The sequence below is a fragment of the Theobroma cacao genome, chromosome 1 (genome assembly GCF_000208745.1).
Source record: "Theobroma cacao cultivar B97-61/B2 chromosome 1, Criollo_cocoa_genome_V2, whole genome shotgun sequence".
In the NCBI taxonomy this organism is placed as follows: domain Eukaryota; kingdom Viridiplantae; phylum Streptophyta; class Magnoliopsida; order Malvales; family Malvaceae; genus Theobroma; species Theobroma cacao.
This window is the reverse complement of record NC_030850.1, coordinates 9,517,833-9,542,390: the sequence shown is the minus strand read 5'-3', so window position 1 is coordinate 9,542,390 and position 24,558 is coordinate 9,517,833. Positions and strand designations below refer to the sequence as shown.

The window sequence follows — 24,558 nt, the reverse complement described above, 5'->3', positions numbered from 1 at the left end:
TGATAATTTAAATATTATTATTTTATTATAATTAATATTAATATTTAAAAATATTAATATTTTATTAAAAGTTGGAATCAATGGAGAGAAAGAGGTGAGAGAGAAAAATAATATTTTATGCAAATGAAGTTGTAATTTTTCAAACTAGTAAGGGGATATTTTTATTTTTATCAATTTTTGAATTTATTCCTCAACCTTGGAATAGCTAATACCATGGGGTAAGGTGGTATTAGCTATTCTTTAGTTTTAAAGGATTTTGAAGAATAGCCATTGCATGGACCATTTTTCAACCAAACAAAGAAACCAAAATTCCTTGAGAATAAAGCCATTCCCCCAACCAAACATACTATATCTAATTGACACTTTTGCTATTTGCCTTTTGTTTTCTACCAAAAAAATATAAAGCAAAAAGTAAATAGCAAAGCTATCAACCAAACTGGGCGTTAGTAGTTGTATCGTTCATTACAGTTAGTAGTAGTTTAGTTAGTTTAGAGTTTTAAATCATATAACAATAAGACCAAATTTTTTCAGACAACTGTATTAAAACCTTAATGATTTTGTGCATAGCAAAGAAAATTCACATATTCATATGAGAAAAGCATTTGAGTGTAATATACTTCTGTATCAAATACATTTGTCCCATCAGATACAAAATGTGATCACGGACTTGGTTTTCAACCATATAAGATCAAGCAGCTATATGCCTATATCTCCAGCGTATTTCATTCCTTATGTACGATAAGAGCAGTGATGGAGACATAAAGCATTGGGAAAGTTCATCCACATAGATACAAGCACACATGCACACACATATATATGCACATATATACATATATGTATATTCCAACTTTCAAAGACAAAGGGACCTCCTTGTAAACATAAAAGTTATTAATCAAAGTTGTGAGTTTGTTGATGTTAGAAATTCTGCACATGACATGATTGAATTCTCTTTAACTCCAAATGTTAAAACACAATATGGATATAAAATTCTTCTATCAACATTACACTACGTAAATATCAGATATTACTCTAAGACATCAAGAATAAAGCAATCTACATAAAATGAACAGAAAGAAAGATTTTGCAAAATGCAAAGCAGGATTTATAAACAAACAAAATCAAAATCAAAAAAGAGATTTATAAATTCCTGCCATTTTAAGTTTTGAATTCTGATATTCCTTTAACCTTTGACATCACATAAAGGCAACTTTTATTAAAATAAAATATTGCAGTTTTTAACTCAAGTCCTAAATTATAATATATTGTAGAAGGTTTCAAAGTTTTGGAAGATGAATTGAGAAGGTAAAGATGAAACCTGCTTATCAAGTCCAACTATAAGAGGCCTAATTAATAAATTTAAAACAAAAAATCACATAATTTTTCTTTGCCCGGAGCTGGGGCCAGTTTCCATGACTACCACTTGCACCCTAAGTGTAACTTAATAGTTACACATGTATTAGCAATATTGCAACTTGCAAGATAAGTTTTTGAGTTAGAAAAAAAATCTAACCTCTTGTAAGATCAAAGCGAATGAAAACACGTCTGCTTTAGTATCATATTCTTCGTTTCTATAAACTTCTGGTGCAACATATCGGCCTGCTCAGAAGGATGGATACATCATGATGTAATTTTACCATTAAAATGAAGGGATATTTAGCATTTAATACTTTAATTCAAATTTAGCAAACTGCAAAGCCACATGGCAAACAAAAAGATTTAGCTGCGATCTTAACATGCTTTTCCAGTAAACAATCAGACAACATAAACCATTAATTAGGAACCAAAAAGACAAATCACTCAGCCTGCCTCTGGCTTTCTCAAGAAAGGCCAAAACAAATGACTAGTCCAATAATTCACAAGCAACCCTGCCTAGTACTAACAGATGACAATGGAGGATACGGAGTTTTCCCCAATGCAGAAAACTTACAAGAAGTCTCTTGAGATGTCACTGGTTTGTCTTCTTTAACTGTGTTTGCAACTTTGAGCAGCTTGCTGACTCCAAAGTCTGCAACTTTCAGATGCCCAGAATCATCGCGCAGTATATTTCTGTTATCTTACTCGTAAAACAACGACAAGCGTTCAGTAATTTTGCCCATTTGGGTATTAATAATGCATGTTCCATGCCTGAAAAGTAATGAGAAAAATTAAGGTAACCAGAATATATATTTAAGGAGGAAGACCTACGAAGGCTCAAGATCCCGATGAATTATTGCTTCAGGTTTGTGCTCATGCAAATAATTCATTCCCCTGCAATAGATAGTGGCGTTTTATTGAGGTACCAGTAAATCATTAGAATGAAGCAGGTAATAATCAATTGAAATAGAGTAGGGTAAAATTTTTCAAATTTTGAAAAAAAAAAAAAAGCTTGCCCAAGGAATCCTTTCTACCCAATGGCAAGACAATAATTTTTTGCTGATTCCATATTCCTTAAAGAATCATTGTCCAGAATCAGCCAAAACGTGGAGCAGAGATATTTAGTAGATGTTGTTGCATTCCACCATCTTTTTCTGTTTCTATAATATCACAGCAACAATCTAGAAATCTTACTAGTTTTGTATATGTAATGACATTCAAAACCATCTAAAGTTATCTTTTACATGATTACTGAAACTTTTATTTCACCAACTTTTCCCCATTTCTGCTTAATTTATCTTGCACATAATTCCTTTTCCCAGCCATTAATTAATTGCATAGTGCATTAGCAAACATTTTGCAATCACAAATCTGTGCTACACTGCAAGTCAGTTATAGCGATTCATTCTTACAATCTCTTTCATCATCTTCATGTTCATCAGATCACAAACAACTGTGCTACCACCAACCGATCCTAACATAATTCATTGAAGTACCAACACCATCTCAGCATAATCCTTTCCCCCTAATAATGCATGGTTCATGTAAAATGATTTAAACTTTAGTTAAACACCCACTTCACATGCTCGATATGAATTTGAAGAGAAGTTTCTGTCATATGCCTAACCCCAAAGGGCATCCACGAAATTTAATCCCAACAATTATAAAAGGCATGGACTTGGAAAAACAAACTCATTTGAATGAAAAGATGATGTAATAATATGCACATAAAAATGTTGATTAATAGGACACTCTGTGAAACTAGAGAGAGACACCAGCCAATCAGAAACTCATAAACAAATTCCCAGCCGCCAAACCAACCTAGCAATATCAAGTGCAAACTTAACAGCAGTTGTTGGCTTTAATGCACCTTTTTGCTTCAAATATGCTCGAAGATCTCCCTGCAAAAAAGTACATGAAAGAAAAAGCTTATATGTATACTTGATATGGTACAAAAGATCAATGAATATTAAATAAATGTGCAAAAGTAATTTAACCAGACAAGATTAATTATTATTCTTTCACAAAAATGAAGACATTAGTTATTGGTCCAAGAACCAAAAGTAATTCCTTTCCCAATTTCTCTTATTCTGGTTTTCCTACAGCCTACAATGCACCCGCAAGGGGTAAAGAAAAGAAAGAAGAGTGTCATTGACTTGGGAGATCATGAGAGACTACCAGCAAATTAAATGAGAGCATTTCTACTCCCTTATTTTGTTTAAACTAGTAATCTCAAATATGTAGTAATTGTACGTATATGGTACTCTAATATGCCGCCTAGAGTAGGGAATTCTCCTCCCTCTTGAAGAGGAGGGAATCTATAAAGGCTTAGCGCAAAAAATAAAAAATTTAATAGACATTTCATGTAATGGCCCCAAAACAGGCATCATAAAAGTTTGGATATCCTATTACTATTACTGGACATCAAAGATTTTGACATCCAACATTCAGCCATTTTCTTCCAGAAAGGTTGGATTGTAGGGGGCGGAATGTCAAACTTAGCAACTTAAGTTAGATGCTTCTTAACCTAGGGCTTTTCTAAAAATGAATTATGACATATGGTTCTACTTTAGTACAGATGCAGCAGCTTCAGAATATCTAGAAATAAAGCACAAGTAAGCATGCGAACATGTCTATGGCCTTGAAATCTCAAGCATACACTCATCATAATACAAAAGTGTACATCATTTGAAAGTGGGCAGACAAGTATTAAAGAACTGTATGCAGTGGTATTAGGGCTATGAGATAACTTAAAAAGAAAAGGCTGAATATCTCTATGTGATACAGAAATTTTTAGCCTGGACATAACCATATTTCATATGGGCCTAGCACTGGTTGCAATTGAACAAATATCAAACAAGTAGCTTGTTGGCCAAGTGAAATGTGCCAAAGGCCATGCCAAAATTACCAAAACTACTTTAAGAATTTAGGTGTAACTTTAACTTATACTTCACTTCACAAATTAATGATTTGCAAAGTCACAATGGTGATTTGCTTTGTGGTATACCAAGAATGACTCCAACCTGCATTTATAAACTAGTAAATGAAAAAGGGGAATAGGTTAAAAGGCATTGCTACTAGAATAGCAATGAAAAAAATAAAGTTCACTATTTTCTTAATAATGTTATATTTCATTAATCTCAACAGCTCCATGGGAATTCCATACTAAGTTCTACACTATAACAAAACCATATAAAAAACACTAATATATTTTTCCTTTATTTATATCAAGTAAACTATGAAATAACCAATGTATCTAACAACAAAGTTCATGAATATATAACGATAGCAATGTACATCAATCTTTTTTTAAGGGTTCAGGGCAAAGAGCCAAATGCCAATTGACCATATAACCATATAAAAAAAAGGAAAAAAACAAACTGAAACAAACTTATCGCTGTTGTAGCAAGTGCAGAACAAGATCAAACCTTAGGTAAGTACTCTGTAACAATTATCATCGGACTGCTTTGGGTTACAGCACCCAAAAATTGGACAACATTTGGATGGCGTATCTTCTGAAGCAATGCAAGCTCATCCCTGAATGCCTTACTGAAATGCCAACAACATGTCAAAACCTCAGAGACTAGGAATAATCAAGAACATTAAATCACAAATTAGATTTGACACAAACAAACTGGAGATAAAGCACCAAAACTTAAACAAAGAAGGAAAATCACAAATGATATAAAACCAACCCACACTTTGTCCTCATCAGTAAAAACTTCCTCTCCAAGTGTTTTAACAGCAACTTTAATGCCCCGCCAAGATGCTACGCGAAATGTTCCCTATGTTAAAATTTAACAATTAATAATTAGTGAGATGGCGTGCTTGATCCTGATTGACATAGTACCCCCTACAAAAAGATGGGGAAGCTTGTGCATTCAAGTCTCTCAGGTGACTTAGCTATATGAGAATTATTTTTCAAGTTTGAACACAAATATGCATAGACCAACTGTGTTAGAATTGTAATGGTTTACATGTCTTATCACATTAGAAGACAAACAATCTCATTCTGGTGTGCGCATAAACAGAAAATGTACTATAGTTTGTGGACAGAGATGAAACTTAATACCTTAAGCTAGCATGCAAACATAGAAATGTACTTCTCACCGCAAGTACAATAACAATGTAAGCAATGGTAAAAGGTAACCAAAAGTAATATGACAATCTAGCAAATAGTGAATTACAGCCATAGACAGACAAAAGAATAAGGTTTAAAATTACCTTTGTGATATGGACACTGTTAGAAAAATCAAGCTCACTAGAATCAATCTCATACTCTGGCACTTCACGAGAATTTTGAACATGCATTGGAGCTATCTAAAATCCCAGAATTTGCCCAAAAAAAAATATAAAGACATTTAATCATGAAGCTACACTTGATAGTGTGAAACCAAACTTAACAAATCAAAGCAAATATCATTAGCGGCAAGAACAAAGTTAATTAAATACCGGAGACTTCGCACCATGCTTCTCCAAAAGCTTGATCACATCTTGGTTTTTATAGTACACCGCATCAGCAAGCGGCTGTTTAAACAAAATCATCCATTCAATATTTTTATTTATCTTTAATGCACAACATTAACCAAACAATTCCCATTTCAATGATTCTCCCAAAATGAACAATTTAGTTACTTTTTGATCATTCCTTTTGCTATCAAAGCGAAAAGCAAGTAATGTGTTTGGTTTGGATACAAAAGCAAACATAATTTTGAAATGTTAAAAACAAAACTTATTGAATAATAAAATGCATCATTTCACTTTTAGAAGGAACAATTCTAGTTTTTGCCTTTTGTCATTTGTTTGCTTTTTATCAATAGTAATTTTACTTTCAATTAGTTTTTTTTTATTTATAGCAATTTTTTGCAAGTAGCAAAAAAATAAGCAACAGAACCTTAATACGCAAAGAAAAAGAATTTAACAAGGAAAAAAAGAGAGAATTACAGTGCTGCCCCAGCGGTCTCTGGCGTCGACATCTGCGCCGCGATCAAGCAGCAATTGGACGACGTCGGTAAGGCACTGGCAAGCGGCGACGTGGAGAGCTGTCCGACCGTCGATGTCTTTGAAGTTGACATTGGTGCCAGAGTCCAACAGCTCCTTAATTCCTTCCAAGTCCCCTTCGTTAGCCATGTACATTAGCCTCACCCTCGGTTCTATCTCCGCCCCTATGGCTTCGCCAGCCGAACCTTCCCGGTCCGGCGCCAGCGAGGACTGCTTCCCCAGGGTGAATCGAGCTGGCGACCTGCAGCTGGAGCTCGAGTCCATTGAGTACTAACAAGGAAAAGGTTGCTCCAGTTTTCCTCTCTTGATTTTTCCTAGTTGCTTGGGGGTGAGAACTTAAAAAGATAAAAAAGCGGAGGAGAATATTGGAATTTTCGTTATTTAATTTATTTTTAAATTTTGTTTTCGGAACTATTATTACTGATAAGAATAAAGAGTCTGGATTCGGCTGTAGCATTCACTAAAGACATTCAATGACGTGGCTGTGCGCGGGAGGTGGGCACTCAGGCCTTTGTAAAAAATATGCTATAACGAGTAGAAGAAATCTGCCGGTAGATATTGGTTTAGTCAAGCATAACATACTACTTAAGCGAGAAAAGTCTTATTTATACGTCTAAAACTAATCTCATATTATATTTTTGTTATAGTGGAATCTGTTATATTCTCTCCCACGTTATTATGCAACTTTTTCGAAATTCGTTACATGTAGTTCGATATAATATCAATTTGTCACAAATGCACGCTTTCAATTCGAAAAACGTAACTACTAAATGAAAAAAAAAAAATCTTTTTATAAATTTAAACCTGTACTTGTAAACTTAACTCTCGTTGAAGTACGATCCGAGACACGGCAGGTTAATAGAGCATCGATAATTCAAAATAGACACTCAGAACAAGGACAAGATCAAAACTTTTTATTTTCAATTCAAATAAAATTTTGTTTGTATTTAAAAATTAAGATAATTTCCTTACAAAATCATGAAATGCAGTATGTGTTATTAAATAATTAGTTAGAAGATAAAAAAGTTATTTTTGAAATAAATAGAATTTTTCTATTCTTAGAGTTGGAAGAAAAATCTCATCTTTTAAGATCTTATTATAAAATAGCATGCAAATGCATGTAAAACTTTTTTTTATATATATATAAGGAAAAAGATAAAAAATATTACATCATTTTAGGCCATGAATTACTATAAAAGCGTATGCAAATACTTGTGAATACTAATTTGCTTTATAAAAATAACATATTACTATATATGTTATTTATTAAAAATATATATTTGTATTGTTTAAGTATATCATAACAAAAAAACTTTCATTGTAACTTTAGATACATTTTAAAAAGAATTGTATGTACAAATTTACTACAACAAAATTGAACCATTTTGTCTAGGTAAACATTTTCAAGATTGTTCTTTTTGTTCCAATTGCTTTCTAGCAACCATTGCTATATATTCCTAATTAAAAAAACAAATTCATATATATAAAATGATGGGTCTATTTATATTGGTGCAAAACTAAATTTTATACTCTTTATATTTTTTTTATACAATTTATTTTATTAATTCAATAATTGAATTTCATGCTCTATCCGCATAAAACATGTATATAGAAAATTAAAGTCAATTGAAATATTCACATAAACAAATAAAATAAATAAATAAATGCTACTCCTAACTTACAACCAAAATTAACTGAAGATGAAATAATTAGAAGTAACAAATGGATTGAAGTCCGGATTTGGATCCCTATATTTTTGGAAGTTAATTAGTCCTGCTTTTCCAATTTCAATAATTTAATCCCTAACGTCAATTCAATAAAATCATCCACACTATGGAAAAAACACAGGTCAATTTGATGATGGCATGGTATGCCAATTTATAAATTTTTTATTAAGTGGCACACATCAAAAGGCAACTCAAAAAATCCTATTTTTTAAAATAAAATAATAGAAATTGTAAATTGTCAGCAACCCTTTATTCAGTTTTTTAAAAAATTATTGTAAAAAAATTAAAAAATAAAGAAAGAAATAGAAATTTAGAATAAAAAAAAACATGAAGAGATAAATTAAGGTGTGACAAATTTGATATGGGAGTGATTAAGAAAGAGAGGAGAAGAGAGAAATCGGGAAAGCAAGGAAGCGGAGTCAATCTGGTGGACGCAAGGTTGGTTGGTATTAATCCACATTAAGCAAAGTAAATCAACACGGACCTACTACTTACTCTAATTAGTAACAGTGAGGCAATTAAAAATCTATACTCTTTCCCCACAAATGATGATGTTGACTCATCAGCTAAAATTTCAGTGCGTTCAAATGATGACCTATTAAATTACAAAAAGAATAAAACCTATTAGAATAGAAAAACAATATTAATTAATCTATCTATATAACAACTATACATTTAAACATTTAATTTATCGATTAGTATATAATTTTTTATCTAAAAAGTAAAATTCGAATATTCTTTCTCCAAATTAAAAATAAAATAAAGTGCATGGACACACAGCCTATACTAGTATTAGACTATAGAGTGCATCCCACTTACCAAGCCTCAATTTGAGAAATTAATTTCAAGTTGTTAGGAAATTAGTTTTTCTCTCTCTTACTTGTTTTCATTGTAACAATTGCTAAATATGTAAGGTGGAGATATGCTTAATTTCATTTCATTGTTTGGTATGGTTATTTCTAAGTGCAAATCGTATGTTTCATAATTAAGTTTTGATGGAATTTTGAGTGTTTCAATAGAAAGTATTTTAATTTTATCTTTGATATCTTTATGCGTTTTGATTTACTAAAATTTGTAATTTCACAAATCAATATTTTACGTTAAGATTGTTATCATTCATGACATCTGTCTTCCTACTGAGTTTGCTCAAGTCAAAAGCATTATATTTATCAAGATAAACTAATTATAAATATTATAATTTATACCCCCTAAACTCCATTTATCGATCAATTAAAAGTTAGTTTTAAATAATGTTGGAGTTACCCCATCAACAATTAATGATCATTATCTAATAAAGGAAAAAAAATTGAAAACTCAAAACTCTTCTGGGTTGTTAATCCTAATTAATATGACATAAAGTTAATTAGGAAAATAGTAAAAGTCAAAAGCTTAGTTATGCGTAAATGATACAACTCCTTTTTTTTTCTTTAATTACTTATTCATTTACCAATGCAAAGTTAATAATAATAAAATAGCTACACACCATAATAACTTAAATTTAAATTTACACATTTTTGAAATTCTTCCTAAAAGTAAGTATTGCTATTTGTTTATTTGCAGATTATCTAAATATAGCTTTTTTTTTTTTGTTGTCTAAATATAGCTTGACGTAGAATAGTGTACAATGTTTTATTTTTTAACCCTAACAAAAAAAAAAAAGTAATTCAAAACCTCCAAGATTGAGTCTTTAAATTATAAGAACTAGATGTCTCTTGACTCTTGAGATGAAATGAAGTGACTACGATATAGAGTAAATCGTCTTTTTAAAATTTTAAATTAATTAAAAATGTCTACTTATATCTTTCATAATAATATTAAAATTTCAATTGTTAAATACATGTTTATAATACTATAAAAATATTATATTCTCGATTGATGTGATATAAATATCAGATTAATTTGAATTTTGATGAACATGATGGATATATATAAGTTTAAGCATTACTATTTTAGTTTTTGATAAAATTAAGTGATGTTATTGTGTTTCTATAAAAAAAATTATAAAATTATATTATAGAGCCTTATTCTATTTTTTAAAGTATACTTTGAGAAAATAATAAATCCTAAAAATTAAAGTTGAAAAAATAGACTTCATAAATTTTTATCCCAAAAGAAGTCATCATTTTACAAAAAAATAACTTGTAAATATTTTTTAATTAAAATAATCACAATAAAATCATATGCAAATAGAGTGAGGAGATATTGAATTTGGACTCTAAACAAACCCAATAATTATTAAATGGGCCGACAAAAAATGGTTGTGTCAAGTTCGTTCGCTTCTTCTTTCTCCAACTCACCCAACTAACCCTCATGGCTCATAGCCTTTGAAATACAGACGCCGCTTTTCTGAGTGAAAACACCCACCGTCTGTCTCTCTTCTTCCCCGCTTTCATGTTCAGAGGACAAACACCCAGGTAAGCCTTATGTCTTTCCCTTTTATTTTATTTTGTTTCCCTTTGTTTAACTGATATCTCTCTTGTCAAGGTGGTTTTAATTTACTTTTACTTATGGATATATTGCTATTTGTGATCAAAATAAAGTTATAGCTGTTCTAGGGCAACTCTGCAAATCTTTTCTCATTCATTGTTTGATTTTCCAGAACCGTGAAAAGAGAAAAAAATGAGTTTGATATCTCAGAATCCAGTGTCTAGAAACAGAGTGAAGGCTAAAAGGGATGATGGGCCTTCAATTCATGAAGATAACAAAGATATTGATAATGGGTTGGAATCCGATTCTGAAGTTTCTAGGTTAAAAAAGAGAAGGAAAGAAAAGGAAAAGCAGATTGAGATGGAGCAAGAGAAAGAAATCAAAAAGCTGGAGAACATTCTTTTTGGATCCATATATTCCCCTGTTGAATTTGGTAAAGCAGGCGAGGAAAATGCTCAAGTTGTTGCTCAAGATGGTTCTACTTTGTTCTTTTTAGACCGATCGGTGAATAATTTAGAATTGCCTGAGGAAAGTGATGATGAAGAGAAGAATAAGGAAAGGAAAGCTGTGTGGGTGGATGAGGAGGAGGAAAAAACAACAATAAACATAGCTAAGGTTAATAGGTTGAGGAAGTTGAGGAAGGAAGAGGATGAGAGTCTGATTTCTGGTTCAGAGTATATTTCTAGATTGCGGGCTCAGCACACTAAGCTGAACCCAGGGACAGAATGGGCAGACCTAGATTCGGGGATAAGGAATGATACTATTTATGATGATGAATTATCGGATGAAGAAAAGGGTGTTGTAGCTGCTCAGGGTTATGGAAATGTCGAAGTTGATGATGATATTCTGAGAACAAATGAAGATCTTGTGGTGAAGAGTAATGTTAAATTGTTGCCAGGGCTTCTTGAGTATTCGAGACTAGTGGATGCAAATGCTGAGGAATCTTCCAGTGGTCCAATAAATTCTGTCCAGTTCCATAGGAATGCTCAGTTACTACTTGCTGCTGGACTGGATAGGAGGGTCAGGTTTTTTCAGATTGATGGTAAACGGAATACCAAAATACAAAGCATCTTTCTTGAAGATTGTCCTGTTCGAAAGGCATCTTTCTTACCTGATGGTTCGCAGGTCATTATAGCAGGGAGGAGGAAGTTCTTCTACTGTTTTGATTTAGTGAAAGCAAAAATTGATAAAATAGGGCCATTGGTTGGCAGGGAGGAAAAAAGCTTGGAAGTTTTTGAGGTTTCCCCAGATTCTAGTACGATTGCTTTTTTGGGAAATGAAGGTTATATCTTGTTGGTTTCAACCAAAACAAAGGAACTGATTGGAACACTTAAAATGAATGGAACTGTCCGTTCTCTAGCTTTTGCTGATGATGGGAAGCAATTATTGAGCTCTGGTGGGGATGGACAGGTCTACCACTGGGACTTGAGAACAAGAACTTGCTTCCATAAGGCTGTTGATGAAGGCTGCATCAATGGTACAGCTCTTTGCACTTCACCGAATGGAAGAATGTTTGCAGCTGGTTCAGACAGTGGGATAGTGAACATTTACAACAGGGACGAATTCTTGGGAGGTAAAAGAAAACCGATCAAGACTATTGAGAATCTAACCACCCAAGTGGATTTTATGAAGTTTAATAGTGATGCTCAAATACTGGCTATCTGTTCTACCATGAAGAAAAACAGTTTGAAGCTGATACACGTCCCATCGTTTACTGTATACTCTAATTGGCCTCCACCGAATGTGAACTTACATTATCCCCGCTGCTTGGATTTCAGTCCTGGTGGTGGTTTTGTGACTGTTGGAAATGCTGCTGGCAAAGTGCTATTATACAAGTTGCATCATTACAGTCATGCATAGAGTAGATGTTTACCCCTGTGCTTGTTTGAAGCATCATGTACTCGTGTGTGGGAGGGGATGTAGTTCAGCTGCAATCTAGTTTCGCCCCTTGTCTGTATCATGCTGGTGAAGGCACCACAGCCGTCAGCAGATGAACAATGCCTTAAAAAATTTTTCTTTCCTTTGCTTTTGGCCTTTAATTATAAACCATGCTCGTAGAGCCAAAATTTTGAATTCAATAGCTTCAACCTAGTTCTTATAGTCTATGAGTTCATTGGCCATTACGGGTTTTTTTGCCCTATGTTGTAACTTCACTTGATGATAGATTCTTTACACTTATCCCGCATTGTTAAAGATTTGGAAACTCTATTGCTTGCGGCCCCGTAATTTTGTTGGAATTATATAAATCTGCTTGATAAAGATTGGCAGGATGTTCCCAATTTCCAGTTAATATTCTAGTCAACATAAATTATTTTAGTAAGTCAGATGGAAAGCGTTCAGCGTTATTTGCGGATATTGTTCATGTCCTTCAGTATTTTCCGTAGGAAAACTATCAAGGAATAATAACTCAAAAGAAAGTGATGACCCAGGAGGCAATCAAACTCTCTGCATTTTCTAGGTACACAAAAAAAAAGCCTCTACACTTTAAAAGTAAGGATTTTCATGCTACTTGCCTAAAAAAAAACAATTTTCAGGCAGCAGTGATCTCATGGTGATTCCCCTTTTCATATTATAAAGATTAAAATTCATTAGAATTCAGCAACTTCTCATAAAATGTCTCATTTTTCTCATAAGCACCACATGTATTATGTTACATGAACATGAAGCACTCCATTTTGATATGAAAATTATTGGCCAACTTTTCTTTTCGTTTTTTTCCAGATATAATGGATTCAAGACAATAATTCTTCTTAACAGAGAGATTCTAGTGAGGCTGATCAATGACTACAGAAAAGAAAGGCTGAGCTGAGCTGAATTTGGGCTACTAGTGAAAAAAACTCTCATGAACATCGTACCGGGAAACCAGTTAGAAGACGGGAGATTCCTGATCATCCCAGACATGAAGACTTCTTCTATTCTAATCCAAAAGAATGTCTGCCACCGTTTTCCTCATCATCAACCGGCAATACTAGCTACATGCTTATAACCACAGGCCAGCAATAAAAACTTTTACCATGCGGGTACTGCTACCACGTTTTGAATATCAAATTTCAATCAAATGTATCAATTCTTCTAATTAAATTTGAATATAACCATAAATAAGTCGATTTATACATATATATATATTATCTATATCATAGGAAATTGACATAAATTTTAAAAAAGTCTAACAAGTCATTACTTTTTAATTAAGTTTATTCTATCTCTTATATTATAATTAATTAACAAGAATTAGTCAACATGACATTTATCATTTATTTGTGCTACATACTAGGGTGGAAGCTAAGATTTTTATATGACAACGTCATTATATCACATTATCATCTATTATAATATGTAACATGTTAAATCATCTATTACAATAAATTAACATGTTAAATGTGATAGTAATAGTGATTAATGATTGTATACCATTAATTATAAAGTTTTATTTAATTTAAAATAAAATTTTAAAAACTTGATTAAAAGCAATAAAAGAATAAAAATTTATTTACATATTTTTTTAATAAGATATCAAGAAAGATTTTTTTCTTTTCGTCAGTTTAAATTCTAAAGAAAATACAGATAACAACGATAGGGAAAAGCTCAAGCACCCGACTCCAGAAGGTGACTTCTTAGAGAAGTACTAACAAAAAAAAAAAAAAAGCAAGCTTAGAAAAGGCAAAGTGAAAATTGAATTTATTCTTCATGAGGAAGATTGAGATCAAAATCCAACATTTTCGCAGTACCAGCCTGTATAGCTTCAGGGGAGAGGCTGGCTTTGTGATCAAATCCACTTTCTCCTGCTGGTTCTCCTCTGAAACCAACCTCCTTGGCTTCTTCCTGCGATGTAATTCTGCTGAGGGGATTGTCTGCAGTTTCCATTTGAAGGCAGATCTTATGGTTGCTACGGGCCTGATAAGTCTTACCGTGGCGTGCAATTTTTTTACTTTTGCCCACGTTTGAGCCAGAAGAACTAGATTCCCTATGCTTCTTGTCAACAATTGTGGCATCAGAGAAGGCCAATTCACCTAGGTGATCAAAGTCGTTAATCTTCCCATGGCTGACCCTTTGTATACCCAATGCTTGAAAAGTTGAGAAAGAATTAGTTAGTACATCCTCGCTTATACTACTGCCGTCATCAACTTTGCGGATGTTAAGTTCTTCTTCAATGATCTCTCCTTCTTCTGGCAAATCCTTTTCCAAGATGTCTTCTTCTTCTAGTATCGAAGCAGCCTTTTCAGTCTTCAACTCCTGCCTTGGAAACTTGGATTGGTTCCCATCTTCTGAATTTCGAAGCTTCCTCTTCTTTTCAGGAACTCGATTAATGGCAAGCTTGTCTTTAATACTAGCTTTCCGGCCTCTCTTTCCAGTCACTGACCAATTGCTTATGCAATTCGGCAAATTTTTAGCTGGCTCCTGTTGCAGTAGTCGAGTGTCAGGCTCAGGTGTAGTCTCGTCAGAATTCGGAGGCCGAATACCCTTCCAATCCCTCTCAGGATGGTTCCTCATATGTCCACACAACGACATGATCGATGGAAACCTCTCCTTGCAAATAAAACAAGTATTGTCGCCCTTTTCTTTCTTATCAGTCACGGTGGACAAAACTTTAGGCACTGACTTATAAGCTTTAGGCTTCTCGTGCATCCGAATATGACCACCCAAGGCTTGGCCAGGGCTGAATTTTTTGCCGCAATATGGACAGCTTCGAACTTGGCCTTCAGCTCCATTGGAAACATTCTTCTCGCGCCATCTGAACTTTCTTCGATTTGGTCTTTGCCTTTCCATTAAAGAATCTGAAGAAGAAGCACCGTGATCATTATCATCATCACGCACTGTCCTCTGACGCTCATTCTCGTTCTCACTCGATGTTTTATCGCTAAACTCGTCTTCCACACGATTGATCTCCATGGAATAAAAAAAACAAAAACAAAAGCAAAGAAAGCTAAGAGATAGGATGAAGATGGCAAGGAATCGAGACAAAGAGCAAGAGCAACAAAGGAGAACACATGAAGTTAGGGTTCAAAGTTGTTCTTTGAATTTTTATAGATTATATTATTTCTACGGGAAATTAAAACTAGCAGTGTTAAAGAAGTAGAATCCCAGCTTGAGTTGTATAATAGTATTTTTAAGAAAAAATTGTGAAAAATAACTCTCTTCATAAATATAATTTTAAATATTTTTAATTAATTTTTTATATGAGCTGACAACAATATATTTTAAACAATTTTAGATAAATTAAAATGATTTTGATTTTTTTAATTTTGTCATCTAGACAAAAATTTTAAAATTAAATTCTGATTTTTTTTTATTAAATACTGTCTATCTCGTCATCTATCTCTCTCACCATTTCAAAAGCAAAGATGACATCAAGGTATGCGTTTTAGGTTTTGGTTTATTGTTTTATATTCAAACAACTCCAAAATTGAGGGGTTGAAATTGATTAGATATATTTGTAAATTAGAACACTGTATGACTTTAGCAACTTAAACCTGACTGCGAGCAGGTAAATTAATAAGTTATTAGGTATTGCATTACTAGTTTTTAAATATTGTGTCACTGACTTGTAGGCATTGCGAAGCTAATTTTTAAGCATTGCATAACTTAATCATTACGTTTCTGATTTTTAAGCATTACGTGACTAAACTGTAGGTATTGCGTGAATGATTTTTAAGCAATGTTAAGTCACATTATGCATAAAAACTAGTCACGCAATACTTTATTAATCAATCATGCAATGCCTAAGTCACGTAATGCCTATCAACTAGTCACGTAATACTTAAAAATCAGTCACGAAATACCCTATCAACCAGCAACGTAATGTCTAAAAATTAGTAACGCAATACTTAAAAACCACCAAAGTTACCAAGTTCCAAGTAATAAAATCAATAACTTCAAATAACACACCATCTTCCATTTACTATCATAATTAACGAATATACCTACTTGACGAAAAATGCTCAAAAATTTTTCTTTATATATAAAAAATCACTTCAAAATGCTTAAAATGCTCAAAACGTTCAAAGATTTTTTTTCATATATCAAAGACAATCTAAAATACTCAAAATGCTTAAAGGTTTTTATTTCTAACGAGAAATATTCTAAAGATGAATGGTCTAGCAACGAAAGCTCAAAGTATATGAGTTAGTTAGAGATATAGACTTAAACATATAGGTCAGTTTCATTAAAGGTAATTTTATTTAAAATTAATTTTTTTCGATTAAAAATAGTTAAAATTATAAAGAGAGCTATTTTCGAAAATACTTAATATATGAGGAGTACTTTTAAAATGAACCCAATTTCTAAATAGGATTTGGATACTTATTTTGAAAAAATAACATAGAAAATTAAAAATTTTGTGTTCAGGAAACACCAAGCTTACTTACTTATAAGACATACTAAGAAAAAGAAAAGTTTTACGCAGTGACGAATTTATAATTTTAGTGTTTAAAGGGCAATCATATAAAGTTATAAATTAGATCAATGATTCAATTTGAAAGATCTATAATTTTACATGATGAGTGTTTAAAGGGTAATTATATAAAATTATAAATTAGATCAATGGTTCGATTTGAAGCAAAAAATTGATCACGTTTGAATAAAATAAGATATAATATAAACTTTCATTAACAATTTAAATATGAATTTTCAAATTTAGTATACAAATAGACATAAAGCAAATATATATATACACACACACACGCACGCACATTAGGTATCGTAAGCTATACTTTGAGATTATATTGTGTCTTTTTTTATCAAGTCATTTTCATTTATAAGAGAATAAAAATATACCATTAAATTAACAAAATACATAATAATAACTGTACTACAATATCTTTTATAAATTCAAATATTACTAATATAAATCAAAGGTAAAAACTAAAATTGAATTGAAATTTGGGAATTAAAAGAATATTGTCTATAAATTATGATAGATTAATACTAAATGTTAAGGATCTCAAATTTATGTGAATTAAGGGATTTAGTATAATTTTTTTTACACAAAATACATCTAATTTAAATAGGCATAATTCAAGAATAACATGGAGAAGCAATAAGAAAAGTACAATGTTTATTCTTAGTTTTACTTGTTCAAACACAAGTGAGAAGGCAGCGAACACACTGTGAGACATCAAGATGATGCAGCAGCCTCTTCCTCCTTAGATTTGCTTTCAACAGCCTTCCGTGCATCCCACTTGTAACTTTCCCTCATGTTGAACATTCAAGGACGGTTGATATTCACTGGTCCAACACTAACTTGCTTTAACAATCCATATAAGATGAGCTTGTTTTCATTTGTTGTGGTCTTTGGTAAAAGGTTTAGCTTTCTTAGCATGCTCCTCCAATTCCTTTTTCAAATCCATTTTTCTCTCACAATAGATGGATTGTAGAAGCTGAAAAGACCACTTTCTCCTTTAGTTTAATATAGTTATTTGGTTTGGAAAGAAAAAAAATTTGTTTGATGAATAGGATAAAAGTTGAAAATGGTGTGCAACAAAAAAAATAAAAAAAAAACTAAAGGGTTTAAAAAAATTCAAATTGCATGCCAAGGAAATATAAAAATAAAAAAATGAAGGGTTTCTACGTAGTGCACAAAAAAAGTGTGCATTGCACACAAAAAGAAAAAAAGAGAGGAGAAAAATATAATAACAAGAAAAAGCTAGAGGGTTTCTATGTAATGCACAAGAAAATAAAGTAGTGCATTGCACAGAAAAAAAAAAGAAAAAATAGTAAAATTGAGTCTAAGGTGAATCAATAAGTCAAATGAATTACCATTAGTATAAAATAATTTATTTATTATTTTTAAAGGTGACAAAATTATATACTCTCAATTTTCAACATATAATAATAAAACAAATTAAAAATTGAACGGTGTCAATCACCACTTCCTCTCTTCGTCACTAAATTTATGTTGTGTTTTGGAATAAATGCAATCAACCCATTGCATTCGTTCCTTCATGATAAAATTACAATTGTGAATAATGCCCGTCATCTTTCGCTCTCACTTAAATTAATGTAATCTTACTTTCCCACTACTTAAGAAAGTAATAATTATTTTTAAACTAAAATGCTCAACATCTTTCCCTCTCACTTATTTAATTATAAACTAATAAAAAATACAAAAGTCATTTAATTAGTTAATTAACTAATTTAATTACTACTTTAATTTAATTTAATTACTAATTAATTAATGTAAATTATAAACCAACTAACAATTCAAATATCATTTAGTTAATTAACTAATTTAATTACTACTTTAAATTAACTTAATTAATTAGTTAATTAAAATATCTAATTAACTAACTTAATTATAAACTAATGAAAAATAAAAATCTCATTTAATTAGTTAATTAACTAATTCAATTACTACTTTAAATTAACTTAATCAACTAATTAACTAATTTAATTAGTTAATTAAAATAGCTATTACAAATTCATTTAATTAACTAACTAATTTAAATTAATTATTTTAATGATAGTAAAACCTCTATAAATTAATATCCTTTAGATCAGGAAAATTTATTAGTTAATTGAGATATTATTTAATCAATAAATTAATAATTTATTAATTTATATATTAATTAATAAAAAATTAATTTATCAAGGTATTCTTTTCTCTTGCAAAACATTGAATTTAATATATATCTTATGTATTGTAATTATACGAATATTACTTAATTAGCGAATTATGAATATTTATTTAACCAAGCAACTTGGTAAAAGTAATTAGTCTTATTAAATAAAAATCATGAATCTATTCATTTTTGTAACAAACTAAAATTACATTCAATGTATACTTAATTAATATACTTCATGAAGATTAAGTCAAGTAAAAACATTTATAAAAAAAAACACACAGTATCACAAACGGTAAAACTAAATACAATGACTTATTATCTCAAAGGGGTAATGAAATCAACAATACAGATGAAATGCGTAAAACATTGTGTAAGTACAACATAGAAAATCTCAAATACACCTGCAACAATCACATTGCATAATTTTCTATTGCAATACAAAAATACTACACTTAAAAGGAGACACCAATTTCAAGAACAAACAAGTAATATTAGAGTCATATTTTACAAAGGCCTTCCAATTGAATTATGTATATATATAACTTTGATGTATAAGGAGATTATTAATTTATATATTTAGTGAGACCTATGTGTTTTTTTTAAATGTATTATTTTATAAATTTAACGAATTATTAATTTAACGTGTTGGTTTCAAGTCAGGACCGACAAAATATACTATTTAATCGAGGTTATTAATTTATCGAGTATTAATATACAAAGGTTTTACTGTAACTAATTTAATTATAAACTAATAAAATAATGCAAATCTCATTTAATTAATTAAATAACTAATTTAATTACTAATTAATTCATTTAATTATAAACTAATAAAAAATACAAATATCATTTAGTTAATTCACTAATCGAATTACTACCTTAATTTAACTTAATTAACTAATTTACTAACTAATTAGTTAATCAAGGTAACTAATTAACTATTTAAATTAATTAATTTAATTATAAAATAAAAATGTAAGTCTCATTTAATTAATTAATCAACTAATTTAATTACTACTTTAAATTAACTTAATTAACTAATTAATTAGTTAATTAAAATAGCTAATTAACTAATTTAAATATAAACTAATAAAAAAATGTAAATCTCATTTAATTAATTAACTATTTTAATTACCACTTTAAATTAACTTAATCAACCAATTAACTAGTTAATTGGTTAATTTAAATAGCCAATTAACTAATTTAAATTAATAAATTTAATTTACTATTTTAATTTTAAAAAGCATGTAAGTGTATTGAACTTGCATTTACATACATAAACCATAATTTTAGAAATTAACATCACATTTTTGTAAATTAAATGTTACAATATTATTTTCTTAATATTTTAATCAAACATTTTCTCATATATACTAAACGATGTAATGGTATCTTTTCAAAAATAATCACCTTACATTGTAAGGCACCAAATGCTTGTTGATGCTTGTTGTTGTTGTGTAGATTACTATTGTTTTTTTGTTTTGTTTATATAAGTTTTTGATTTAATTTTTTTACAAAATTTTTGAAACCTTCAACCGCCACCATCAGCTTTTCCTCCTCTTTAATCCGTTCCTCTCCTATACAAAAATCACACTCCACCAAGGTCAACTCCTTCCCTTTCCTAATTCCTTTCATCAAAATAACATCCTTTCACTTTTTTTTTTTATAAAAAAACCAACATCCCTTTGGCCTCCAAATAAATAAAAAAGAAGTTGGGAAAATTTAATTGAATGGCATTTGTCATCTGGACCCTCAATTGGAACGATATCATAATAGTTTTTTTAACTAGAGTGTAACCCTTGCTATGTGTTAAAGACACAATCATTTGATGTATGAATAAAATATAAACTTAATTTACATTAATAATAAAGATAATTATCTAAAACCAAATGCTGAATCAATGTATCATTTATAAACATGAAATTACATTGTAATTTGTAAATATCAATGTAGAAAAATCACTAGATGTTTTGATGGTTATTTGCTGGGTTAACTTGGAAACTACTACCGTATTGAAAACACAGATCAAAATTTACAAGTGGTACTATTTTTCCTATTCAAAATAAAGAAAGTTGAAAAATTAAGTATATATATAAATTAATTACATGCAAAAAATTTTAAAGTGAAAACAAAAATAACAAATAAGTAAAAAAATTAAAAATTTTGTTCGAAAGATAAATAAGTTGAGAAAATAAAAAGAAACAGAAGAAGAAAAACAAAGAAAATGAGGAAGAAATGGAGGAAGAGAAAAACTAAAGTGGAAAAACTAAAGAAGAAAGGGACAAACAATTATACAAAGAGAAACCCAAAAAAATCTTGTAAAATTAAAACAATACTAATCAATTGTATTCCTAAAAACTAATTCAAAAACTACATCAATTTAAAAACTAAAAAAAAATCATGCATAAAAAAAATCTAAGGGTAGTAGTTTATATTTACTTATATGACAATTTTTTTTTAAAAAAAATTGTAAATATAATTAGTAAAAAAATTAATATTAATGAAAAAAATAATTTTTTTTAAAAAAAGAAAAACTAAACAAATTTTGGAACTCAATAAATCCGCAACTTGATAATATTTTATCAATATGATTTTAATAATATATAATTATAAAGTGAATGGTTGACTAATAATGTATTTTGTAAAAATACACTTATTTATGACCTTTTTGAATATTCAAAAAATAATTACCAAAAAGATCAAATGAGTTGAAAGATAAACGTATAGTAAAATAATAATGACGAACATGTAAATTAAGAAATATAATTCTAGTACAAGACACATTCTTACTCAAAAGATAATTAAAAAATAAATTATATGATGTATATGAGATAAGATGAGTAACAAGTAAAAGAAGTTAATGATTGATACAACTTGAGTAAAAATGTATGTAGATTATTGCCTGCAATAGAAAAAATATAATCATACATTTAATCATATTAGATAAAAACCAAAGAAAGAATTTAAAAACTTAGATGAAAGACTTCTAGTTTTTGTATGGAAGCAACAACATTATAAGAATGAAAATAATAAAGAACTCAAATAATAAAAAACTTGAATAAATAGAAAATCATGAAATTAATATATAAAATACCTTTGAAACAATTATAATTGGAAGTTATTTTAAACATGTAAAAACCACGATTGCACAATAAAATAAAGTAACACTAATCAATTGCATTCCCAAAAATAATCCAAAAATTGGATTAACTGAAAACAACAGAAAAGTTCATGCATAAGAAAAATAACAACAATGAGTAGTTAATGTTTAGTTGTATGACAATTTTTATTAAAAAAAAAGACAAATGTAAATATTATCGATTAAGAAATAAACATTAAGAAAGAATAACAAAAAATTAAAAAGAGAGAAAAACTAAAGTTAATGAGTAAAGGTGTACATAGATTGTTGTCTACAATAGAGAAGTATAACCACACACTTAATCAAATGAGATAAAAAGAAAAAAAANCTTTTTTTTTTCCTTTTTCTTTTTTTTTCTTTCTAACAAATCATGCCTCGCTTAATCTCCAATTTAAGATGCCTTGAACATTAGTATAAATAAAATACATTCAAAATTAATAATAATAATAATAATAATTAAACAAAATAAAACAAATAACATACAATCATCAATGAAAAACAAATAAAAAAATCACAATAAGGAACAAAAGTAAAAATCAATTACATGCACTCTAAAATCCTTAAATTCAAAAACATTAAAAAAAATAAACAAAAAATAAGAATGAAAGAAGGAAATCCAATAACCAATTTCTATAACTTGAAGAAAAACTAAACAAAAATACCATGAATAGACAAAATCTATATTATTAAATAATGTGTTCAAGCAATAAGCTTTTTTAATTAATAAATTAATATAAAAATATATATTATTTAAAAAATATATATATATTTAAAAAATATATTGAAATAAACATAAACGGACAAAATCATTCTCAACATCTTTCAAAATATTCGAAACCTCATCAGTAAAAACAATCAAACAAACTCTCTCAATAAATAACAAAATACCATACATGTCCTTGGGACAATTCAACCTCGAATTAAGCAACCATGTGTCAAACAATTAGACTATACAAGTATTAACCAATTAGTTTAGGGACAACTACTACTATATGTAGATGTAGATAGTAATAGATTTATTATTTATTGACCAATAGAGTTCATATGGTTGATTAAAAAAAAAGTATAGATTATAAATTGTAATTATTGATTTGTGAATTTAATTATTCTAGCACTTTAACACATGTAATATTTAATTGCTTAATTTGTTCACATATTCAAATGAAACCAAAATTTATGACATTTGTTACTAGATTAAAATTTATATTATTGTAGCAAAAAAAAAATTCCCCGTAGAAACTCAAATTTTTCCATAACTTTCTCCACAACAAAATTAAAATTATTAAACAACTTTAGAAATCATAAATTAATAAATTAAAATAAAAAACTATTATAATATATGCGTGAATGTCCATTGCAATCTCTAATCTTTTAAATCTCTTCATATCCAATGGACTTACAGCATGTTTGGTACAGATAATAGCTTAGCTATTCCCATGTTTTCTCTTTACCCCTGTTTGTTAAGCAATGCCATAAGGAATAACTATTATTTAGTATTAACTATTCCTTAAAATGAGGTAAAACTCAAGCTTAACTAAACTCAAGTTTCTCTGTGGTATTTGCTATTCTATGGTTGATGGAATAACTTTAAAATTTAATAAAACTAAAATACTCTTTATAATTTAGAAATATTACAACTTAGACATATAAATATTTCTTATTATTCTCTTTTTCCCTTTTTTTTTTCTCTCTCTTCTCACGTTATTGCCTATCTCATTCTCTCTTTAACTGGCATTCATCACCAAAGATAATGATGGAAGCAACGGATGGCGGCGACGACAACAGCGATTCTACGATCGAATATGATCGGAAAGCGTCGATTTAGTACTTTTTGACAATATTCAATTGAATAGTCATCGAGTTTGGGATCTACAACCTAATCTGGTGCTTCCCGACCATATTTCTACTATCGGATCTGGCACTCCACGGCCAGATCCAGTTGCGGGAAGTGTAGATCTGAAGCCCTAGTGGCCAGATCCAGCCACATGGTGCATCATATCAACGTTTCATTACATCGATCACATTTTTGGTGACCGACCCATTAAGAAGAAAAAAGAAAAAAAGGAAAAAAATAGAATAAGAAAGAAAAAATAATTTATAAATTTTAAAATATTAATATTTATATATAATTTAAACATTATTAATATTAATATGATTAAAATATTAAAATATTGATATCTTAAAACTATTAATGTTTTATTTATTAAATTATTAATATATTAAATTTTTAATGAGTATAAATAAGAAATAAAAAATGCAAATAAAGAAAAAAATAAAAAATTATACTAATATTTTAAAATAAATTATTAAAATTTAAATTTTAATGAAAATAAAAATTAAAAAAAAATTACTT

General features: G+C 29.6%; 3 protein-coding genes across 4 annotated transcripts in view; 1 reads left to right on the top strand and 2 right to left on the bottom strand.

Moving 5' to 3' along the window:
* The window catches only part of LOC18612133 (serine/threonine-protein kinase STY8), an 11,209-nt gene extending 4,524 nt beyond the window's left edge, over nt 1–6,685 (bottom strand). Inside the window, exons 1-9 of one of the 2 annotated variants that reach the window (XM_007048753.2) lie at nt 6,298–6,685; nt 5,806–5,880; nt 5,578–5,673; nt 5,053–5,138; nt 4,782–4,902; nt 3,175–3,254; nt 2,185–2,247; nt 1,928–2,046; nt 1,511–1,596 (exon numbers count right to left, since the gene is read on the bottom strand). In XM_007048753.2, the coding sequence (XP_007048815.1) occupies nt 1,511–1,596; nt 1,928–2,046; nt 2,185–2,247; nt 3,175–3,254; nt 4,782–4,902; nt 5,053–5,138; nt 5,578–5,673; nt 5,806–5,880; nt 6,298–6,618 (1,047 nt within the window). In that variant the 5' untranslated portion in view covers nt 6,619–6,685. The remainder of the gene's footprint in view (nt 1–1,510; nt 1,597–1,927; nt 2,047–2,184; nt 2,248–3,174; nt 3,255–4,781; nt 4,903–5,052; nt 5,139–5,577; nt 5,674–5,805; nt 5,881–6,297) is intronic. The other variant, XM_007048754.2, reaches the window with a different exon arrangement.
* On the top strand, nt 10,336–12,778 carry LOC18612132 (U3 small nucleolar RNA-associated protein 18 homolog). Its single transcript, XM_007048752.2, has 2 exons — nt 10,336–10,495; nt 10,681–12,778. The coding sequence occupies exon 2, from the start codon at nt 10,701–10,703 to the stop codon at nt 12,366–12,368; it is 1,668 nt and encodes a 555-aa protein (XP_007048814.2). The 5' UTR covers nt 10,336–10,495; nt 10,681–10,700; the 3' UTR covers nt 12,369–12,778.
* Nucleotides 14,048–15,634, bottom strand: LOC18612131. Its single transcript, XM_007048751.2, has one exon. It carries the CDS (start codon nt 15,396–15,398, stop codon nt 14,187–14,189), a length of 1,212 nt encoding a protein of 403 aa, XP_007048813.2. The 5' UTR covers nt 15,399–15,634; the 3' UTR covers nt 14,048–14,186.